Raw genomic sequence first — 20,529 nt, forward strand, 5'->3', positions numbered from 1 at the left:
CCAAGCAACAAAATATTCAGTTACACTAACGGAATTATTTTTTCTATTCGGAGTTATCCAGATACCCCCGACTATACACATTCACAGATACTACCTGGTTATCGGGACATCCATACTCATCTATGCACAGAAAAAAATATTCAGTTCCTACAACTGAATAGGGACTAGATGAAAACTCGATGATAAGAAATGACATCTTTATTATCGCGATTGAGAACGTTCGTGTGAACATTCAGTTGCATTAAAATTCGATTGAGACAACTGAGAGCAATCGACTGTGTAGAAACCTTCTGTATCTTCCAATCTTTCTGTTCCTGGTCGAGTTTGTGGTTCCCAGACAACGAAAAATTTAGTTACATCAATATAAATGTTTTCTCCATGTATTTACGAATATTATCCCGGCGACTAGAAAACAGTAATAGTTACGAGTCTGCAGTATATTCTTTTATTTGTTATTATTAGAAAAAAATAATTTGTAACGTCTAAAATTAGCCGTATACTCAGTTATCCGGATATCCGAGTAATACTCGAAGGATCTAAGTTACCCAGATACTTGGATAACTCCGAAAGACCCGAGTACTCGAGTAGTCGAAATTGTCAGCACTAGTTCTTATCCGCGCGCTGCTTTCGCATCGCGTACGATCGAGTTTCTCGCTCGTCGTTTTAAACGCCCGACAAATAAGCAACATAGCGAGCCAGAAGCAATTTCTATGCAGATTCGATACCGCCTCGCCATAATTGGTCGCGACTACTTATGTTTAGCGATCTGCGCGCGGCGACAAACGACGCCCGACGCGTTCCCACCTAAAATTACACTTCTTCTTCTTTTTCTCCTTTGGCCATGTCAAAGATCGCGTTCAATGAAAAACGAGCGATAATAAATTATATTTCTCTTTCGCGTCGGTCGCACGGGGCGTTTTAATTAAAGCGCTCGCGTCGAGGAAAGAATACGGCGAATTAATTTCGCGTAGTTCCACGCGAGATACCGGCGATTGTCTGCGAAGATTCGGAGGGAGGCTGAGAAGGGGAAAAGGGGGGGGGGAGGCGGGCGAAATATCCTCGACGTTCTCTCTCACCTGGCGATGATAGTTTTTCGCCGAACGTAGCCTGGGGAAGCGCGTTGTTCGGTCGCGAACGCACGATCCGCCGGCGTGACCGGCATTTTAGAGTTCGTGAACGCTTTTAGAGGCCGGCTGATTTACGCAGTCACGACAATCTCTACGCTCTCTCACGGGAAAGAGAACGAGATGTGACTCACGTTGAGATAAACGCGCGCTCGCTCGCCGCTTTTAGAATGAAGATGAATGAAGTCGAGTCGCGAAAGAGAAAGAGAGTCGTATATGCTCATATCCGAGGGTTATAAGGATAAAGCGGGCGTGTTAACTTGGTCGAGCCGAGTATATCGACGCGCTGCTTAAAAGGGTCTGGCAACCTTGCGGAAACGTATAAGGCCCGACACGCGAATCGAGAGAGAGAGAGAGAGGAGAGACTTGAAGTGACCCAGCCAGAAATCGATAATAATGGTCACCCTGACTGCCAGTAGTGAGACCGCGTGAAATATGTTTCGCAATGAAGAAATTTACTTTCGGAGAAGTAAACGTCGTCATTCGCTGGCTTCGTTTCTCGAGATCGAGTTTTTTTCACTCAGGACTTGACGATTCTCACTTTGGTTCTATAATATATATAATTTTGGTTTATCAACGAGAAAGTAGTTTTTTTGACAGAATGACAGACAGAAATGCTGAACATAATATATAAACATTTAATATGTGCTTTGTGACGCAATTATAATAGCACATGTTTAAAATATGCTTGTTTTAAGAAATATTCATTTATGTCATAATTTTAATCAAAATATTAATTTCTTATTATTACAATAACATTATGAAGCTTGGAACCTTTAATTTTGAAAGGTTGCAGCTGTTCTTAACTTACTTTAATTATAGTAATTTTAATATACAGAAACGAACTCGACAGAATGGGGAATTTTTTTGCAGACATGTTGCATATACAGAAAGAACCTAAAAAAATTGTTTACTTTTTCACGTGAACGTTTGAAGTTTTACTTGCAAAAATCCTTTTTTTAGATTTTGATTTTTTCTTGCCGAGTTATCAAGGATTAAAGGAGAAATGGACATTTTGACTTTGATCATCCGTAACTTCGTTAAAAGTTATCGTACTGCAATTCCAAAAATGGATTCTTAAAGCTGAATCTATGCTCTAGACCTACGTTCAGATCTGGACTCATTGCCGGATGTTTTAAAGCCGTAATACAATTAGTTCTCAGAAAGATCATTTCGCGATCTCGCGTATGGCGTCGTCGGGGTGAAGGATTCTATCTTGACTGTCTCATGCCTGTCAAGCCATTCAATGGTGGTTCTGTGGTGGTATGGGATGGAATCTCCGTGAGCTCACGCACGCCGCTTGCTGTTATTCCGCTTCCTGAGTTAAGACGGTATATGAACGAAGTTATACGTCCTCACGTAATGCCAATTTGCAACCGTGTAGGCAATCGTTTTGTGTTGATGCACGTTAATGCACGACTTCATGCTGCCAGGGTTACAAGGCAATTTTTGAAAATTAACCGCATTACGAGAACATCCGGCATGAGTCCAGATCTGAACCCAATCGAGTACATTTGGGATTTGATGAGACGAAAATTGCAACAGAATTACCCTAATTTGGCAAATCTAGGTCAATTGCAAAGTGCGCTTCAGTGCATCCGAAACAACAATCTACAGTAATAAGCCGATGCATTAATATGCACCAGCGACTTCAAAAGGTTATCATGCATAGAGGTGGTAATATACGTTACTCAATCTCTATTCTATCGCTTTGTATTGTTAATGCACACATTCTTACATTACATACACGCATGTCTTGCAGTTTAACGTCACAAGTCCCACTTTTGTGCAAACATCTATCCATATACACACATATACGCACGCACGCAAACACACATACACATACACACAATAAAGCAAATGTAACCGTACAACCTCTTCGAGTTGCATTTTGAAAGAAGCAAATATCAACGTTTCCAAGATTTTATAAATGGCGCGAAAATTTGGTTTTTCAAAATTTTATGTTGACAAGTTGAAAAATTATATGTATATTATTGGACACAAATTTTTTTGCCAAGAATTTCATTTTTTGAATTTTGTTATCAAAGCAAATCAAGTGTTTCTATAACAAATTGTACGCACCGACCCATTCGGATGTGTAGATCACTATGAAAAAATTATCGTAGAAAGTCAATGATTTTGTTTAAGTTTGGGATAGATTCTTCCTGTGCATGCGACATGTCCACGAAGTAACAAAAATCTGTCCCGTTCTATCGATCTCATGGTTTTCTGAATGTTAAAATTACAATAATTAATGTAAGTTAAAATAGTTGGAACTTATTCAGAGATTTCAAGTTTCAAAATGCTCTTTTTAGATTTGAATTTCCATCTTTTGTAACAATGTTGCAGCTGTTTGGACTTTTATTTTTTAGACAATTTTTCTTGATCCTTTATTTATTTGGCAGACTGCGTTTTTCTTTCAATGTATATACAGAAATCTAAGCATATTAAATGTCAAAAAAGTCCACAACTCCGGAAGTTGGTTAGCCGATACAATACAATTAGCATTTGAATTTCTCAAACAATGTGTCACGCACATTGTAATACAGCATTAAAAAGAACGCTCGTTCTCTGATTTTTTTTTTTCTTTTTGCCACATTAAGCAAAAGAGCATCATCAGAATAGAACTTGCAATACAGCTATTCGAAAGTTCGAACAATGACGCAAGGTCAGATAAGACTCTTCTCTTTTTTCACGCCTACTTATTCTGGAATCGTAATTATGCAATTATGTCGAGCCACGTTCCATTTTCAGCGCGTTACATTATTATTTCTGGCCCGGCTATTTTTACTTCCGCGCGCGCGTTTTCTCAGCGTGACGCGCGACCGAACAGAGGAGCCGACTCGGCGAAAACTCCGTAAGCTCTCGCGGAATGCGAGAGTCGCGTTTCGCCCTGCTTTCGGTTCGCGGTTCTGCATTTAGTCGGCCCGCATACGCCGCAGGTCGAAAGTTCGCACGTCGTTGATTATTTCTGACCCGGAACTCTCAGAATACCGGGATGCATAGTCACACGCGACCCGCGTCATACACTCGTGCGCGCAGACTAATTAATACTAAACGCGCTCGGCCCGAATTACAAAGCGGGTGAATTACCCCGCACCGATGATGGAAAATGCGACGATTCGCCGCATTCTCTGGAAAATGTCGCGACGATCCGTCTGACGATTTGCGATCTCGCACGAGAAAGGGCGAATTGCCCCAGAGGACAATTTTCGAGCGACTGTTGCGCGTTTAATGCATACCTTGAATCCCTCCAAGTAGGGCGGCAAGTGGAAACAGCAAAGGTCAACATATAAACGGCCGCGATACACCGTGATCTGTGGATAGGACACTGAATGGAAGACTTACCATAACGGCGGTATCGCTTCTTGCGTATTTCACGCGTGCGTACATTGAGAGAACATTATTTGATATTTGTAATTATAATCATAATGAAAGAATTATAATCAAGAGAACTGATTTTCTAGTAAGTGTTACTACAATGTCAGTGATAATAATCTTGCAGGCAAGGTTGCCACTACAAGGTTTTTATGATTAAAACCATAAAAATATAGTCGAGACCGAAAATAATTATAATTAAATAACTCTAATTTTCCTCAGTGTATGAAAAATTAAAGAAAGATTCTATAAAGGACAGGTTAAGCATGATGCAATATATTTTGTGTATTTCAATTATTACAGAAAAAATATACGATTTATAGGGCTGTTTCGAGCGCGAGCGTGGTATGGTAGATTGCGCACTAGTCTACTATGCTAGAGGTCCGGGGTTCGCTTCCTCGGTAGAACCAGAAAAATTTTCGCACGCTCGTAGCTCCTCTTCGGTGGTCCGGCAAACCACCAAAGAGTAACCACATGCCAAGAAAACTTTTCTCTCCCATTGCCGTTCGGAACCGGCGTTAAACTGTAGGTCCCATATGCATGTGTGCAATCTGGTTGCGCATCTCATACATATGTAAAAGAGAGAAAAATAGGCCTAGGCTCAATAACTTGAGCTGTAGTGCCAAAAACGCCGGGTCAACAGGCATTTTTTATATCCCTAGCACACCTTAGAGAGGCTTGTCTGGACGCTAAAAATTGGCAGCCCCAACGCCAGACTCGAGCGCAGTGGGCTAATCTTCCGTTCGCTTTAAAAAGTTTATTGATTTCCGAAGCTCTCACTAGGTTTTGTGAGAGCCCTATGTTCCACTAGGAATGATGGGAATTTTTATTTATTATCATTATAGGACCGTTTCGGATATAAAAACTTAGGGGAAAGTTATCTCTATCATCTTTGTCTAGCCGAATTAGTCGATTAATTGTCTGGAAGGTTTTAATACCGAAATTCTGAATAGTACGTTGTACAGTCGATTTGTCCCAGTGTATCTTTTATCTGTTATCGCATTTTCTTCATGAACTTATTCGTTGCTTCAAATGCTTCAAATGCAGCGACGAATCGCTCGCGGTCGTGCAACGCGCCCGTGGCGACGATCAAGTTCACACCTAACAATTAACCCTTTGCACTCGAGGGCTCCGGAGCGGAGCCATTTAAAATTTGTCTTCAAACTCTTCAAACTCAAATGCAAATAGCAAGAGCGAAATATCCTATACATAATAGTTTTTACGATTTGTCTTTGTCCTTATGTTATGATCTGAAAGTTATTTGCATTGTCTCCATAGCGGAGCCCTCGAGTTTGAAGACAAATTTTAAATGGCTCCGGAGCGGAGCCCTCGAGTGCAAAGGGTTAAGTTCTTGACCTGAATTTTGAAAAAATTTTCGATATGCACCATAATGTAATATCCTTGCAATGATTAGTTTTTTTAGAGGTTTTAATATTAAGATTATTAAAAGTGTATTAAGTTGCCTTAGTCTTGATTATACGCACGTCATACGCGTAAAGCTCATTTTATCACACTAAGTATTGCAGATTAAGGATTGCGGATTATCCTAAGAAAAATATGTTTTATATTCATAACTATAATCGCATAGTGAAAGATTTATTGTCAGGAGAATCTTCTTGTAGTAAGTGTTATTATGTGTTATAAGTGTTAGTCATAATTACATGCACATTACTACTGCGATTTTTTACTAAAATAAGTAGATATAGTAGATATAGTTATGGCTGTAATTTTAGTGAGAGTAATTGTTCCTTTCTCTCAGAGTAGAGATTAGAATTCGGATTTACTGATTTGAACTTTCAAATTTGTTTTGTCGATCAAGCTCCAATCTTCAAGCTGCAATCTTCAATCCCCAACATCTAGTCTGATATGGGCTTCGTAGCATACCTGGCTTCCTCACCAACGGATTCTGACAAGGCAGGCGCGAATCGCGCCTTGCATTATGGATACGTTCTCCGAGTTCGGCGGTCGTGCTACGCGAGAAAGGAATAGAAAGAGAGAGAGAGAGGGAAGGGAGGTGGGGGCACCTATGTGCGCCGTAAACGCGCATCGCGTCGCTGCACTTCCGGTTACGAGCGTCGCCTTTGCGCGCGACCCGGTCGCACGAGTCATCGGCGACGGGGCATCCGATTTTTATGAAAACGCTCGGGAGCACGAGAAAGCGGAAGGCGTGACGACGACGACGACGACGATCACGGGTGTTACGAGCGAGTTCGCGCCGCTTTTGCACCGATGTTATGTTGGGAAATTAACGGTGCGCGATGCACGAAGCGGCGTTTCAGCGCGCGCTTCCTGCTGTTGCCACCGTTGTCGCTCGCGAAAAGGAACCCAGATAGACAGAAATACTGAAGATAGTATACAAACTCAAACATTTAATGTATACTTTGTGATACCATTGTAACAGAGTAACGTCTTTAAAATCTGTTTTAGAAATATTCATTTACACTAAGGGGCGTTGAAAATGTCTCATCCGGAAAGATTTATCCGATTGGGCCCAAAGTTACAGGACACATTTGGCTATTATGAGACCATTTGGACTTGTATGAACCCTGTATGAAACCATGATTGTTTTGCCAATGAACTGGGATCACTTGGTCTTGAGTCTTTTGTTTCTCTATTTCAACTCAATCCGATACGTCCATCTGGATGGGGTATCTTCAATATATTACCCTCAATATATTACGCCATAATTTTAATCTAAGTATTAACTTCTTATTATCGTAATAATTCTGGATTAATTGCGTTCACTTTTAGGCAAAATAAGCAACAGTATTCATGGCATCAGAATATCGCCGCAACTAAGCCCACAATCTTCATGGTATCAGATGATTTCTTTGATGTACTGACAAAATTCTTGTATAAGGACGTATCTTCACATATTTATATTACTCACGATGCAGACAATATATCAAAATATGTCTATCCGGAGAATTGGAATCTCGCGCGTCTGTTAAAATGTCCACCAAGCGAAGATATACCTCGAGAGTAGGAAGAGAGACGAAGAAGGACGTTGTTGAGAGTACGTCTCGAAAAATTGCGCTCGGAGATTATCGTTGTAATCCCAAGGATCACAATGGGCGGGTTGATAGCGGGACTCGAGTGGTTCGTCTTTCTCCCTCTCATTATGACGCTCGCGTCCAATTATCAGGATTATTGTAGAACGACCGTCGGCGGCTCAGCCCTCGACGCGACTCGTTTCTTTTCTTCTTTCTCGTTCTTTTTCGCTGCTCAAGACACCGACTTGAAAGTCATCCGGCGCTGTCAAAAGGAGCTGAAGATATATCATTGAATATTTCGATGCTATTCGCTGCGCGAATAATGCGCCCCGTTCAACGCGTCTTCTCCTTCGTGCGGCAGGGAGCGGGAGAGGGAGAAAGGGAGAAAGAGAGAGGGGGAAGGGAGAAATAGGCAACATACAAAGGAGCCAAGTTGTTGTCCAATCGACCGAACGTACGCGCGAGTCATCGACATTGTCCTTCGTTGTCGACCGCATGACTAATTTTAAGGTTCGCGGCGACTCTCTTTTGGGCTGACGACGTTAATACCGGGGCCGGCGCACGCAGAAAGAGAGAGAGAGAGCTCCGTGAACTCGTGGAAGCGGCCGATCACGGGGTCCTTAGGATTCCCTTAGATGGCAGGACTTTTTATTCGGAATTGCCCGGCGGAGGCCGAGAACGGATCACCCGGCAAGGATACACTTCCTATTAGCGCCACCGTGACTTGCCGTATATGGCTTAAGGCGCACGGCTGCGCGGGTCAACCGGTCGCAACCGAGACTCGTATTCGCTGCCGCAGCATCCCAAGGTCACTTCCGAAATATCCGGTCACCATATTTCGAAACGGGCAGACGGAGATTGCCGCTCTTCTCAGTCTTCCTGTCGTGTCGTAGAAAGTCTCGCAGTTCGTGCGAAATTCACGGGACTAATCGCGCACCATCACCGGTCATCGGGATTACGATTGTCCGCTCGAGCTCGCGCGCCTCTCTCTAATTAGAACAATCGACCTTATGTGTTCCTTGGTTCGGTAAAGGAAATCGTAAATCCCGTCGCCGGTTGCGAAAGAGGATGAGTAAATCGGATGCTCGTATATTACTTTTAACCGGATGTTTACAACTCCACCGCACTGGCGTGAAATAAAATCCTCGAAAAATCGCATTCGTCTCGCCTTGTGTACAGGAAAACGGAACTTGACGCATCGTGTGTATTTCCTTTTGACACGTGATCAAATGATTCTCAAAAATGACTCAAAGAATAATTTTTTATTGTGATTTTGATCGTACAAAAAACTTAACCAATGGTCGAATCATCAAAGATATGATAATTCAATGTAATTCGAGACGCAAGTAACTTTCATTTTGTTGTTTATCAGTTTTTTCACACACGACGTTGTCATAAATGTTAGAAAAATGTTGGAAAAAATTATTAAAAATTTGGGTACCGAAAATGCTACAGTTAAAACAAAATGAGTACATTTTGTAAAGATTTCCCCAACAAAATGTACCTATGTTTAGATTGTTTCCTTAAAATACATCATACCATTCGATTACAAACACAAAATATCTAAAAAAGTTATATTTTGTTTTATAATAAGGTATAGTAGTTTCTTTATAGTAGTTTCTTTAATGTGTCCTATTTTATTCTATAATATCTTGTTTGTTATTCTTCAATCATCTAGTTTTGATTAAAATTTCTAGTTATTGATTTAGATATTAAGTGAAATTTTCTAATTTTGAAATCAATTATCCGTTTCGTTCTACTGCATTTTATACTTTGAACAGTCAACTTTCATAATAATTAACTGTCTACATCACAAAAACTATAAACTAATAATTATAATACATTTATCAAGCTCCACAACGTGTACCATTTTTGATACACACGGTGTGAATTGAAAGTCGCGTAAAAACGGCCTGACGCGGAACATGTTAATGAAACACGATAGTATCATATCAAATCAATCAATCCTGTCTCGGCATTCATGTTAAAAAAAAATAGCGTCTCTGACATTATTGGAGCGAGGAAATATCGATATGGTCCGGCGTCATTGTTTACTTGTTCCTTCACCGCGATACCAGTGATCGCGCAGTGCTGGTCGCCGTTGATTATCGGCATTCAGATTTTCAGCACGGCGCTTGCCCCCTTGGGTATCACTCATTCACGCGTAACGCCGTGATTATCCGCTTCTCTGTGATTATCTCTTCGCTAAACTCTGCAATTTGGGCCGGAACAGTATATACCGCGCGTCGTCGTAATCGTCTCACGTCGGCCGGCTGCGGTGGACAAAGCGGTATCCGAGATTAAGAGTGCAAAACTGTATATACGGCTGCGGAATGCTCACTGCGAATGATTACTGCAGAAATGGCCCCGCACACCACGTTGCATGCCCTACGTCACGCGTCGGTTTCCCATCAAGTGCGAAGCAGAAATGGCGCGAGTAATTTCGACGCCATAAGTGAAATGCTTAACTTCGCGACTTTTAATGGCAAAATACAGCGAAAGTTCTCCAGGAAGATATCCAGGATACTGTATACTAAGCTTCAATTAGCCTTAACATTTATTAGACCAAAACTCGTTGGTCTTTCTAATTGTTCGTATCATGTCTGTATATTCATACGCAAAAAAAAGTGCTAAATTCAAGTAAATAATTATTTCAATACTTCTTAGCAAATTTTTACTTGGGTCAAATCATATTTGCTAACTTGACCCAAGTAAATTATCCAAGTAAAATATTTACTTGATCCAAGTAAAATTTACTTAATCCAAGTAAAAATTTGCTGAGAAATATTTAAATAATTATTTATTTGATTTTTAGCACTTTCTCTCTGTGTATACATTGTGACTTGATTATTCGACTAATCTGTTCTCTCATTTCGACAGTTGTCATATGACGTTATATTATATCGTATTATATCCGAACATGTACACACGATAGGGACAGGTAGAATAATTAATCTTGATTTGGTAAATATCTATTAAGGAATAACCAATAAAAATATAAAAGTTCTCAGATATAACGTCATGGGAAAATTAACGAGATGATGAAAGCCAAAATATTAATGTATTTAATTCAATAACATGTAGCTTAATGGAACATTAGTGTATAAATGTTAAGGCTTTATTGAAGCCTAGTGTGAACGAACGAGCCAGCTTTGTATCACACTCGAGCTTAGCCTTGCGTTAGAGGGGACTCAAGTCGAACTGAATTAATTTTAACGGCGCACTGTTCGAAAATTTAAGGCTTGTTTGATTAATTCAGCCGGATTTTCTAATTAAATTTGCAATATAAAAAAAGGGCTCACGCGCATTCCTCTTCTTCTTCTTCTCGCTTGGCAGCCTTCGCATCGTGTAATCCCGCGGCTTTCTTTCGAACCTTTCTATCGGAAGCTATTGGGACTCTTCGTTACAGGAGGAAGACCACCGTAAAAACGTCGTGACGTGCTTTCACGAGCTCGGGTAGCGTTACATTTTCCCTGCGTAATCGTAGTACCGTACATCGCAACGAATCGGTGCACTTGTTATTACGATAAACCGCGTCATCCGCGTGCTACAGCCGGAAGCGGCGCACCGGCTGCCACGTGCGTGTCACCGTGCCATTGGCGAGCGTATACGACTCGCGCGCGCTTGTACAACCGGCCAATTAACTCGCCGAGAGGATGAACCGCTCTAATCTCAGATGACTGGCTCTCCCGGAAAGGCGCACCTGCGCCAGTTTTCTTCCTCGACGGCGCTCGCGGGAGGTCCGAGCGCCCTTCGATCACGCTCGCTTACATCTACCTCCTACTTAGTTTCTACGCAAACTGTTTCCTTCGAACAAAGTACAGCTGTGGAATTTGCAGATCTATTAATGAGAGGAGGAAATCGGTCGAAGCGGTGACTCGATTTTAATAAGATTTCCGAAGTTGAGTTTGAATCATCATTTCAATAATATCAATGTATAATACAAAACGTTAAAACATTGTTGATCTGTTTTCAATGATGCCCTGACCTTAGTTTCGGATTGTTTTAATGCTATTTAAATACAGTTAAAAAATTAAATTTTAATTAATTTTAATTAAATTGAAATATAATTTTTCAATTTTAACACGTTGACTGCCACGGAACTTTTCACGATTCTGGTCTAAGAAGCCAATTTGATTTAATCAAGTAATGAAGCTAACGACTATACGACGAAATAACTCGTAGTAGGCATCCTGGGCAAGTAAACAACCTACGAGATATCTCGTAAATTGGCAGTCAACGTGTTAAATTAAAATTTGAGATTTTTCAATTAATTTTTTTTTCATAAAAGGATATTTAAAGCGGAAGTGAGTGATTCGTTGACTTGACTTACATTTAACTTATGAAAAGACTGAACTTTTGATATAAATTGTTGTAAAATATTCTAATATTCTTGTTTTTCTTAAATATTATGTGCTATGTAGCGATGTAAAATAACCGTTATCAATCGTGCATAGAAATTAATTTAGCAAAATCAAGCCACGACCGTCCAACGACCTTCGGTTAGTAAAACACGAATTTTCTCATGTTCAGTCAACAACGTGTCGATAATCATTTCACATTCGTACGACATCTCGGGGCGGTCGGACACGTTATTTCCGTGTGGTCACGTAAACATTTTCGTCATGCGTGCGAGGATCGAGAGGTGATTGTGCTCCCTTTACCAGAGCGCAGAATGCGACTCCGCCGGGACGGATTAATGGATACACACGGTCGTCATGATGACGCGGACGGTGTACGATCGGAGGGAAAATAAAAAGGAAAACGAAAAGGAAAGGGAAGAAGAGGGAGGATCGTATGTGCGCCTTCATGGGCAGCAAGCTTCGTCCGGAGGATGCGCAGCGATAATTGGCGATGCCTTTAAGCATCGCTATAGCTCCGGGTGTACCTATTATACCTACCGCGGCGCGTGCATTATGACGAATGAACGTGCACACGAGGAGGACTCGTCGGTTCTCCTCTTCGTCTTGTCCTCCGCCGCCGTCGTCGCTGCCCCGTTGTAAGTCTGCTTTCCTGTTGTGTACGCGGGAGTCTGTGTGGGTTTAGGTGCTTACGTGGATAGGTTGACGCGCCGCTAAATAACCATGCGGTCTCTTGGCGGAGATCAAAGTGAAGATTCAACAGGCAATTCGTTTGAATTACTTCTATACTTTTGGAGAAGAAGGAGAAGGCATCATCGATGCGTCATCTTCTCCGTGTAGTCCATGGTAGTCCGTGTAATCCGGTTGTTTTCACAGCTGAAAGGCGAATGCAAATGACAGATCAAGAGCTTTCGAGCTTTTCGTTTTATTACATTTCGTGCCCGTAGTATCAAGTCCTATTGTCTACGTTCAACTTTCCCTTGAAATTCCAAAAGTTCTTCTAAAAGATCCAAAGTAAAGTTTCAACAGGCTTATCTGAGCTACTACTATGTTTTTGGAGAAGAAGAAAAGAAAGCATCACTGACGCATGATCTTTTCTACATAAAATTGTTTTCATTGTTGAAAAGCGAATAACGGGTCAAAAGCTTCTAAGCTTCTTTTCTCATTGCACTTTGCGCTCGAAATGTCAAGTTTCACGTTCCAAATACCGCTTTCCGCTTCAAATTCGAAAAGTTTTTCTTGAAAAGCGAAAATGAAGTTTCTACAGACCCATTTGAACTACTGCCATATTTCCGGAGGGAGTAACGGCATCACTGATGCATCATCTTCTTCGTGTAGATTCAGTTGTTTTCATCGCTGGAAAGCGAACGCGAATAACGGTCAACAGCTTCCAAGCCTCTCTTCTTATTGCACTTTGCGCTCGAAGCATCAAATTTCACGTTCCAAGTACAGCTTACCGCTTGAAATTCCAAAGGTCCTTCTCGAAGATCAAAAGTCAAGTTTCAACAGACTCATCTGAACTACTGTCGTACTTTCGGAGGGAACAGCGGCATCACTGATGCATCATTTTCTTCGTGTAGATTCGGCTGTTTTCATCGCTGAAAAGCGATGTAACGCGAGTAACGGGTCAAGAACTTCCAAGCATCACTTCTTATCACGCTTTGCGTTCGAAACGTCAAGTTTCACGTTCTAAATTTTACTTTCTGCTCGAACTTCCAAAGGTTCTCCTCGAAGATCGAAAGTCAAGTTTCAACAGACTCATCTGAACTACCGTTATGCTTTTACGGAGAACAAAGAAAAAGAAGACGTCAACTTCTCCATTTAGATTCAGTCGCTTGCATCGCTGAGAAGCGAACGGTCAAGGTCTCTCGAGCTTCTCTTCTCACTGCACTTTGCGCTTGAAGTTCCAGGAAGGATTTCTCCACGCTTCAATTTACGATCGCGTGTTATCGCAATTCGTCACACATATTTCGACCACGTTCCTCGACGATATCGTCACACGAGCGTTAACACGACGTCTCACGTCGGGAGAGGTCAAACGTCATCGATCGCCGGGGTGACTTCATCTCGAGCCTCTACGGACTTATTACTCCGAAGTCCGGCGGTAGTATCGACCTGGAACCATCTCGCCTCGTCCGTGAGCATGGTCTCGCTACTACCACATGCTCGCGCGGCTGGAGTTTCAGAAGGACGGCTCTTCCGGGTGGGACTAAAGGGCCCAAAGGGTTTAAAACGTACCGCAAGAAACAGACCTCCGCGCGAGCGTGCGCGCGCGCAGCGGTGCCGCGCTTCCTCTTCTTCTTCCCATCGCGATCTCCATTTCCCCGGGCAAAAAAGTGGCCGGCGCGGCGGACCACAGTCGCCGGCTTCTACAAGGTATGCTAAGCTAAGTGCAAGAAGCGGCGGCCGCGGTCTCTCGGCCAACCTCGAAGGTGGAAGGAAGCGAGGCGGCCAGCTAGGCGTGAGTCATCGAGGCGAGACAAGATCTCGGGTAAGGAGGCGGCCTTGATGCCGCGAAACTGTTCGCGATATCGGAACGCCGGCTCCGATCGTCGTCACGTCGTGGCGGTGCTATAGGCCGCTCCAAAGGGGATTAGGGTAGAGACCGAGGCGCTGCATACAGGGTGTCCTGGGAAAGCCGGCAGTTTCTCGAAAGTCCGCCGGTGAGAAGGAAATTAATTAGCGAGTCTGCGAAAAGATCCCTCGCGAAAGGCTTTACGGAAGTTCTCATTTCGGGGCGTTTGATCTTGAGCGCGGTCGGTACTACTCGAGAAAGTTCGTTAACGTGTGTCGGAATAAAGGATCGGGGGCTTGCAACGTTTTCGCGCGTCATAACTCCGCGTAATTACTGCGGCCAGTCCAGAAGTTTAACCCTGAGGTAGTCGTGTACCTTAATGCAGCCTGAGTGATCGCGTGGATGATAATTGTCCTTCGTTTTGAATAGACTTTTCGATGAAAGAGTCGCTTTAAAAATTATAATATTTATTTACGTGGAAATAACAATCGTAAGAGATGGTAAAAGATAGACACGAGCAGTCCTTAACTGATAAATATATTTCTCAGATAATTGAAACGTTCTGAGACGTTGTAAAGATGTCTTTTAGATAATATGACGTCTAAGGGACGTCTTTAAGATCTACAATAGGTGTAGTAAGCTTTAAGTCATAAGAAATTGACCGATCGATTATTCTTCTCGCATTCGACTGTGATTGGTCAATTTCTTACGGCTTAAAGCTTACTACATATATTGTAGACCCGGTTTTTGACATATACCTGTACGTTATTTGGTTTGTTATATACATAAATATTTCCATATAAATAAATATTATACTGCTTTCTGAAGCGATTTTTTTAATTTTTCAGAAGATGCATTTTAGTACGTATAGATGACATAGATGACACTTGTCATTCGCACGACCAGTGTAGGGTTAATCAATAGTAATCGGAAGACGAGAAACTCACAAATTGCCGCGATCGGTGTGACGTCATTGTAATTGGATTCGACGCTCGTTTGTGTTATGAGAGCGTAAATGTCACCGGTGAGTTCACTGGCCCGCAGATCGTGATCAATTAAGGCGGCGGGAGCAGGTCGTCAGAAATGTGCGATGTTACATCGTGGCCCGGCAAGATGAGACGTCTCCATTCCGATCACGCGCATTCCGGGAGTGCGAGCGCGGCGAAAGGCGCGTCTCTCGCGGTTCTCGCGTGCGACAGGCGAAATACGCGTCGCGGAAGAACCGGGAAGAATCTAGTATGAAATTCGGCCAAGTCGAGAGACAATCTGCCGATCCGATACACGGTATTCCTCCTCCGTCCTTCGACATTTCTCTATTCGACATAGTTACGCGCAGAAGTTAGGTAACATTCAAAATAGGAAGATTAACGATAGAAGCAGAAAACCTGGGAAATTGGAGCGCAAATTTATGGTTGGCTTCTATACAAAGTTATTATGTCTCGTCTCATCTATCATCACTCATTTCATCCTCTGCATTAAATTTTCATTGTTCCAATCGACGTATTTTTATATATTAATTTTCTTCTTTTCATTTTTTACTCATATTTATTTCTTCTATTACTTATTTTTATTTTGATTGTAATTTATTTCTCTCTATTTCTCTTTATCTTTATTTATTTGTATTCACTCTCATTTTTCTATTATCGATTTTAAATTGTGTTTCTTTTTTTATTATACTTTTGCGCGATAACTGTCTGCAATTCTCTCGTTTATACTTGTACACAGTAAAAAAACACTTTATATTTGTGTTAAAATTGGTCCTTCTTAAAAATTAAAATTTTTGTGTTAAATTTTTAATATCGCGTGTAATTTAATATATTGTACTTGTTATCTATAATTTTGTGTTGAGCCGATATCCATATGTAAGTAAAATAACACATTTTATATTTCAATATTGATTAACATATGGATATTATAATATTTGCATTACTTTTCAACATATTCACCTTGTGTAAATTAATTTAAACTAATACAAAGATTTGTACAAATAGTCTTGGGAACATATGGAACGTGTTAAATTGACCACAACATTTTTTGTTACGTTTTGAGTACGTTGCTCTTACAAGATATCCTAGAATATAAGATCAATACTTCATTCTATTCTATTAATTTATTAGAGGATAAGTAAGTTTTGCCGCATTGATATCAGTCGCTCGACCTTCATTTGCGTCGTTATTCTTCGCCATCTCGACAATGTTTACGTGACATTCAAATCGCTCACCAGAATTGCACACTGCTATAAATTTATGGCAAACTCGAACGAAACCATAATCTTGGTTGCTACTGTATCTGACTCGCGAGCTCGTGAGTCCTATCTTTGGGGTGACCCCAAGATGGATCTAAGCTGGACGCGTCCTTGCGCGAGGCAAATCGGTCGGCGGAGAAACGTCCGCGTCTAGCTACTGTCGCGCGAGCAGCCTTGCCTATGTCGGAAAACACCTGCGTTTCAGCGGCCTACAAAACCGGCAGACAATCGTTTGCTCGTCCGCGGCCGACCTTCCGCAGCGCGTTGCGAAATCGTCGTCGTTGTTCTCAGCGCGCTTGAGTACGATCAGGACGATTGCGAGGAAGCGGCGGCTATTAACGTCTTTGTGTCACTACATATGCGTTGCGCGCATGAATATTCTAACGATCGTCTGTCCGATGTCAGCGGACACGAAGGGGGAAATTGCTAAAGGTCCGTCAGAAGTTCGACCTTAATATTTTATTACAAGGGACACGGCACTATAAATGAAGAGGAAAGGTTCGTGCGTCGAAACTCGAACGTGCAAGACGCGTCAGACGACGGTCAAAATTCACGCAGGTAGTTTGCGAAAAATTATTAATCGCACGGTTCTGTAATTTTCGCGCGGTTGTTCGTCCAAATATGAAATACAATTTCTTCTCGCGAGAATAAAAGCAATCGTGCTGGTATATCTTTTGCGTTAAGCCGATGTCTCAGCAGCTTGTTTCTCTCTCTCCCTCTCTCTCTCTCTCTCTCCCTCTCTCTCTCTTTTTCTTTTGGTTGACGCCACCTGTGGTGCGGGAGAACTGAAAAAGCGGGGGACGGGCAGGTGAGAAAGAGAAAGATGCGGGGAAAAAGCGGGCGTTGCCAAAGAGAGACCCGTTGCCACGAATAAAATCGGCCGAATGGAAAAATCGGACGTCGGATGGGCTCATTACCGATTCGGCATGTGAATTGCTCAATTTGCAGCTGCTGAGACACAATCAAGCTCACTTCGCGTAAGCGTAGCAAGCAAAGAGAGTAAGAAATCGCTGAATTGATTGGGCGACACACTCAGAACGAAACGATATTTATTTATTCCTGGTATCACTTATATACATAGCCAATATTCGTTAAATGCGAGCGAGCATTTACCATCGATATTAACGAGGTTGACTTGATTAATAGCTTATAGACGATATTAACCCTTTCGGTACATTTGACGAGTGAGACTCGTCATCTGCTTACTTGGGCATAAAATGTATTACTTTTACATATTAATCCATATAGCGACAAATTAAATCCGTCTCATGGGCATAAAAATCTTAAAATAATTCAGTACTCAAAGGGTTAATAAAGCTGACTTGGACATCAATATCGCGTATACGAAGTAATACTTAAAAAATCTGCAATACTGCTTCATATCTAAATGAGATAATAAAAAAATATAGTTTCTTTGAATTGAATTAGCAGTAATGTAGCTAACATGTGAGATTGCGGAAATTAATCCATCTGTTTCACTATTTTGAGAAATCAACTCGAGAAATACAGATATTAGCTTTTCGATTTTTAATTTTTAATATAATCGGCAGCTTATTCGTTTATGAAGTAACATTTATTTTGAGAATTGAACGTTTCTAACAATGTGGTTTTTTGACAACAATGCCCAAATGAATTACGTGTTTTTTTTTATCGATTTATATTTTATATAATTATATATACAGGGTGTCCCAGACCACCCGTCTCACCCGATTTTTTTCGTAAACGCGACATTTTAAATAAAAATGTTTCAGACAAAAGTTTTGTGACTTCGAGGGGCACATAAGATGGTGTCATTGGTTTGACCTTGGATAGTCGTTTGAAGATCACGTGAAGGTCACCTTTAATTTCTTAAATGGAAACCCCCATTTTTCAATGCATATTCTTGTAGCTTACCTCGAGAGCTTTCCAAAACGCTATAATGAAACGTTTTTTTAATCAGTACTTTTCGAGTTATGAGGGTTGAAAGTTACGGTACCGCCGGCATTAGCATTACCCAAGGTGGAGGTTGCACGGTCGGATTTACACCTCTTTGTGTGTTTGTGTGTGTGAATGTGTGTGTATCAGCTTGTTTTCATGGAAAATTCGCCAGATCGTGCTGCGACTAATTCCAGAATCTCTTTCTGTACGTCTTAATGAATGGCAGGGATGCAATTGAGCGGATGCAAGAATCTCCGGCATCCTTTCATCTCTAACTTGGCGTCGAATTTGTCTACCTTTATTGTGATCCGGTTGAAGAATACCTTTATTGGTAATTCGGTTAGCTAAGCGAGAAAAAACTTTGTACGAATGAGGAGCGCGATCTGGGTATCGTTCTCGCCACAATCTTGCAGCTGCTCTAAATTGACCATCACATTCACCTAAAATAAGCATCATATCACAAGCTTCCGCGTTTGAATACGACATGGCTGGTAAATGAGAATTTTGTTACACCTTACGTGACAGTATCAGACATGTCATACATCACGACTGGGTAATGCTAATGCCGGCGGTACCGTAACTTTCAACCCTCATAACTCGAAAAGTACTGATTAAAAAAACGTTTCATTATAGCGTTTTGGAAAGCTCTCGAGGTAAGCTACAAGAATATGCATTGAAAAATGGGGGTTTCCATTTAAGAAATTAAAGGTGACCTTCACGTGATCTTCAAACGACTATCCAAGGTCAAACCAATGACACCATCTTATGTGCCCCTCGAAGTCACAAAACTTTTGTCTGAAACATTTTTCTTTAAAATGTCGCGTTTACGAAAAAATCGGGTGAGACGGGTGGTCTGGGACACCCTGTATAATAAAAAGAATTTAAAAGAATTATTTAAAAAAAGAAGCTAACGAAAAGTACGAGTTTTTTCAGCAGAATAAATGCCTCTACGTGTTAAAGAAACATGTACTGATCCTTAGTCTACGTTCGAATGATACCTGAATGACGATCAGTCGATAAAGCAACTGGTGAGTATAGCAGCAGTAGCAGCAGTATAAAATTTTATCATCTTTGCCTGACTAATAAACTACATTAATTATCAAAAAATTTAAAACAACATAGCCGCGTAGTGAAAATGGAATTTCAGATAATCAATTGATCGGAAGAGTAAGAAAGTGAAGACTTCGAGATTTTCACGATTTCGGCGAAAGAGCGACCTCACGTCGATGAGAGAGAAATCGACATTCCTCTGACTCAATCGATCAGCCGAGCGAGGAGCCGAAAAAACGCTGAATCTTATTTTTCTCCCATCATAATATCAGTCTGTTTCTAACGTGTTAAAAATAATGTGAGAAACTGTCGTTTGAAATTCTAAAGCAGCACGCGTCTTAGATATATTATATGTGAATCTATGTACACTCTATATATATTTTCTAAAATAAAAAACACGTATCCACATATTGTTTTATATTTAAGAACTTTGACGAATCCGATAAAGTTTGTCCGTACATATGTAGTAAAGTTGAAAGGATACATAAATAAAAAGGAAATTAAATATATCAAACGAAGAAAAAGACTAATAGTAAAGAGAAAAAGAGAAATACAGAAAAGTTGCATACCGTGCAATTCGCAAGCTTTATTCAGTATATACATACACAATGATTTGTTATGTAAAACTCAATCGAAACTTTTATTTTGAATACTGTACTAAGTACGCGCGCTACGTTTTATTACGTTTTTCTTTATTTTATTGACTTGGCATTTGAAAGATTTTTCTTATTTACTTTACGTTAATAAATCTTATTATAGACAATATAAGCGAATTACTGATAAAGTGTGAATTTTGATTTACTCAGGTGGAAAAATCTTTCTTAACGGTATTTGAGAAAAAATTTTATTAAAAATTCCACTGGTCGCATCACTGAAAACTTTTTCATAAGCTGGTTTAACTTCATCGAATATTTCTTTGGAGTTCTCATTTATGAATTTGTTCATC

The 20,529-nt window shown here is 41.0% G+C and overlaps 1 protein-coding gene across 1 annotated transcript in view; it reads right to left on the bottom strand.

Moving 5' to 3' along the window:
- Window positions 1–20,142: 20,142 nt before the first annotated feature.
- The window catches only part of LOC106748825 (protein takeout-like), a 7,740-nt gene continuing 7,353 nt past the window's right edge, over window positions 20,143–20,529 (bottom strand). The window contains exon 7 of the mRNA XM_014627704.1: window positions 20,143–20,520. Coding sequence (XP_014483190.1) covers window positions 20,382–20,520 — 139 coding nt within the window. The 3' untranslated portion in view covers window positions 20,143–20,381. The remainder of the gene's footprint in view (window positions 20,521–20,529) is intronic.

This window comes from Dinoponera quadriceps, unplaced genomic scaffold (assembly GCF_001313825.1).
Source record: "Dinoponera quadriceps isolate SergipeBrazil2010 unplaced genomic scaffold, ASM131382v1 scaffold3207, whole genome shotgun sequence".
Classification (NCBI taxonomy): Eukaryota; Metazoa; Arthropoda; class Insecta; order Hymenoptera; family Formicidae; genus Dinoponera; species Dinoponera quadriceps.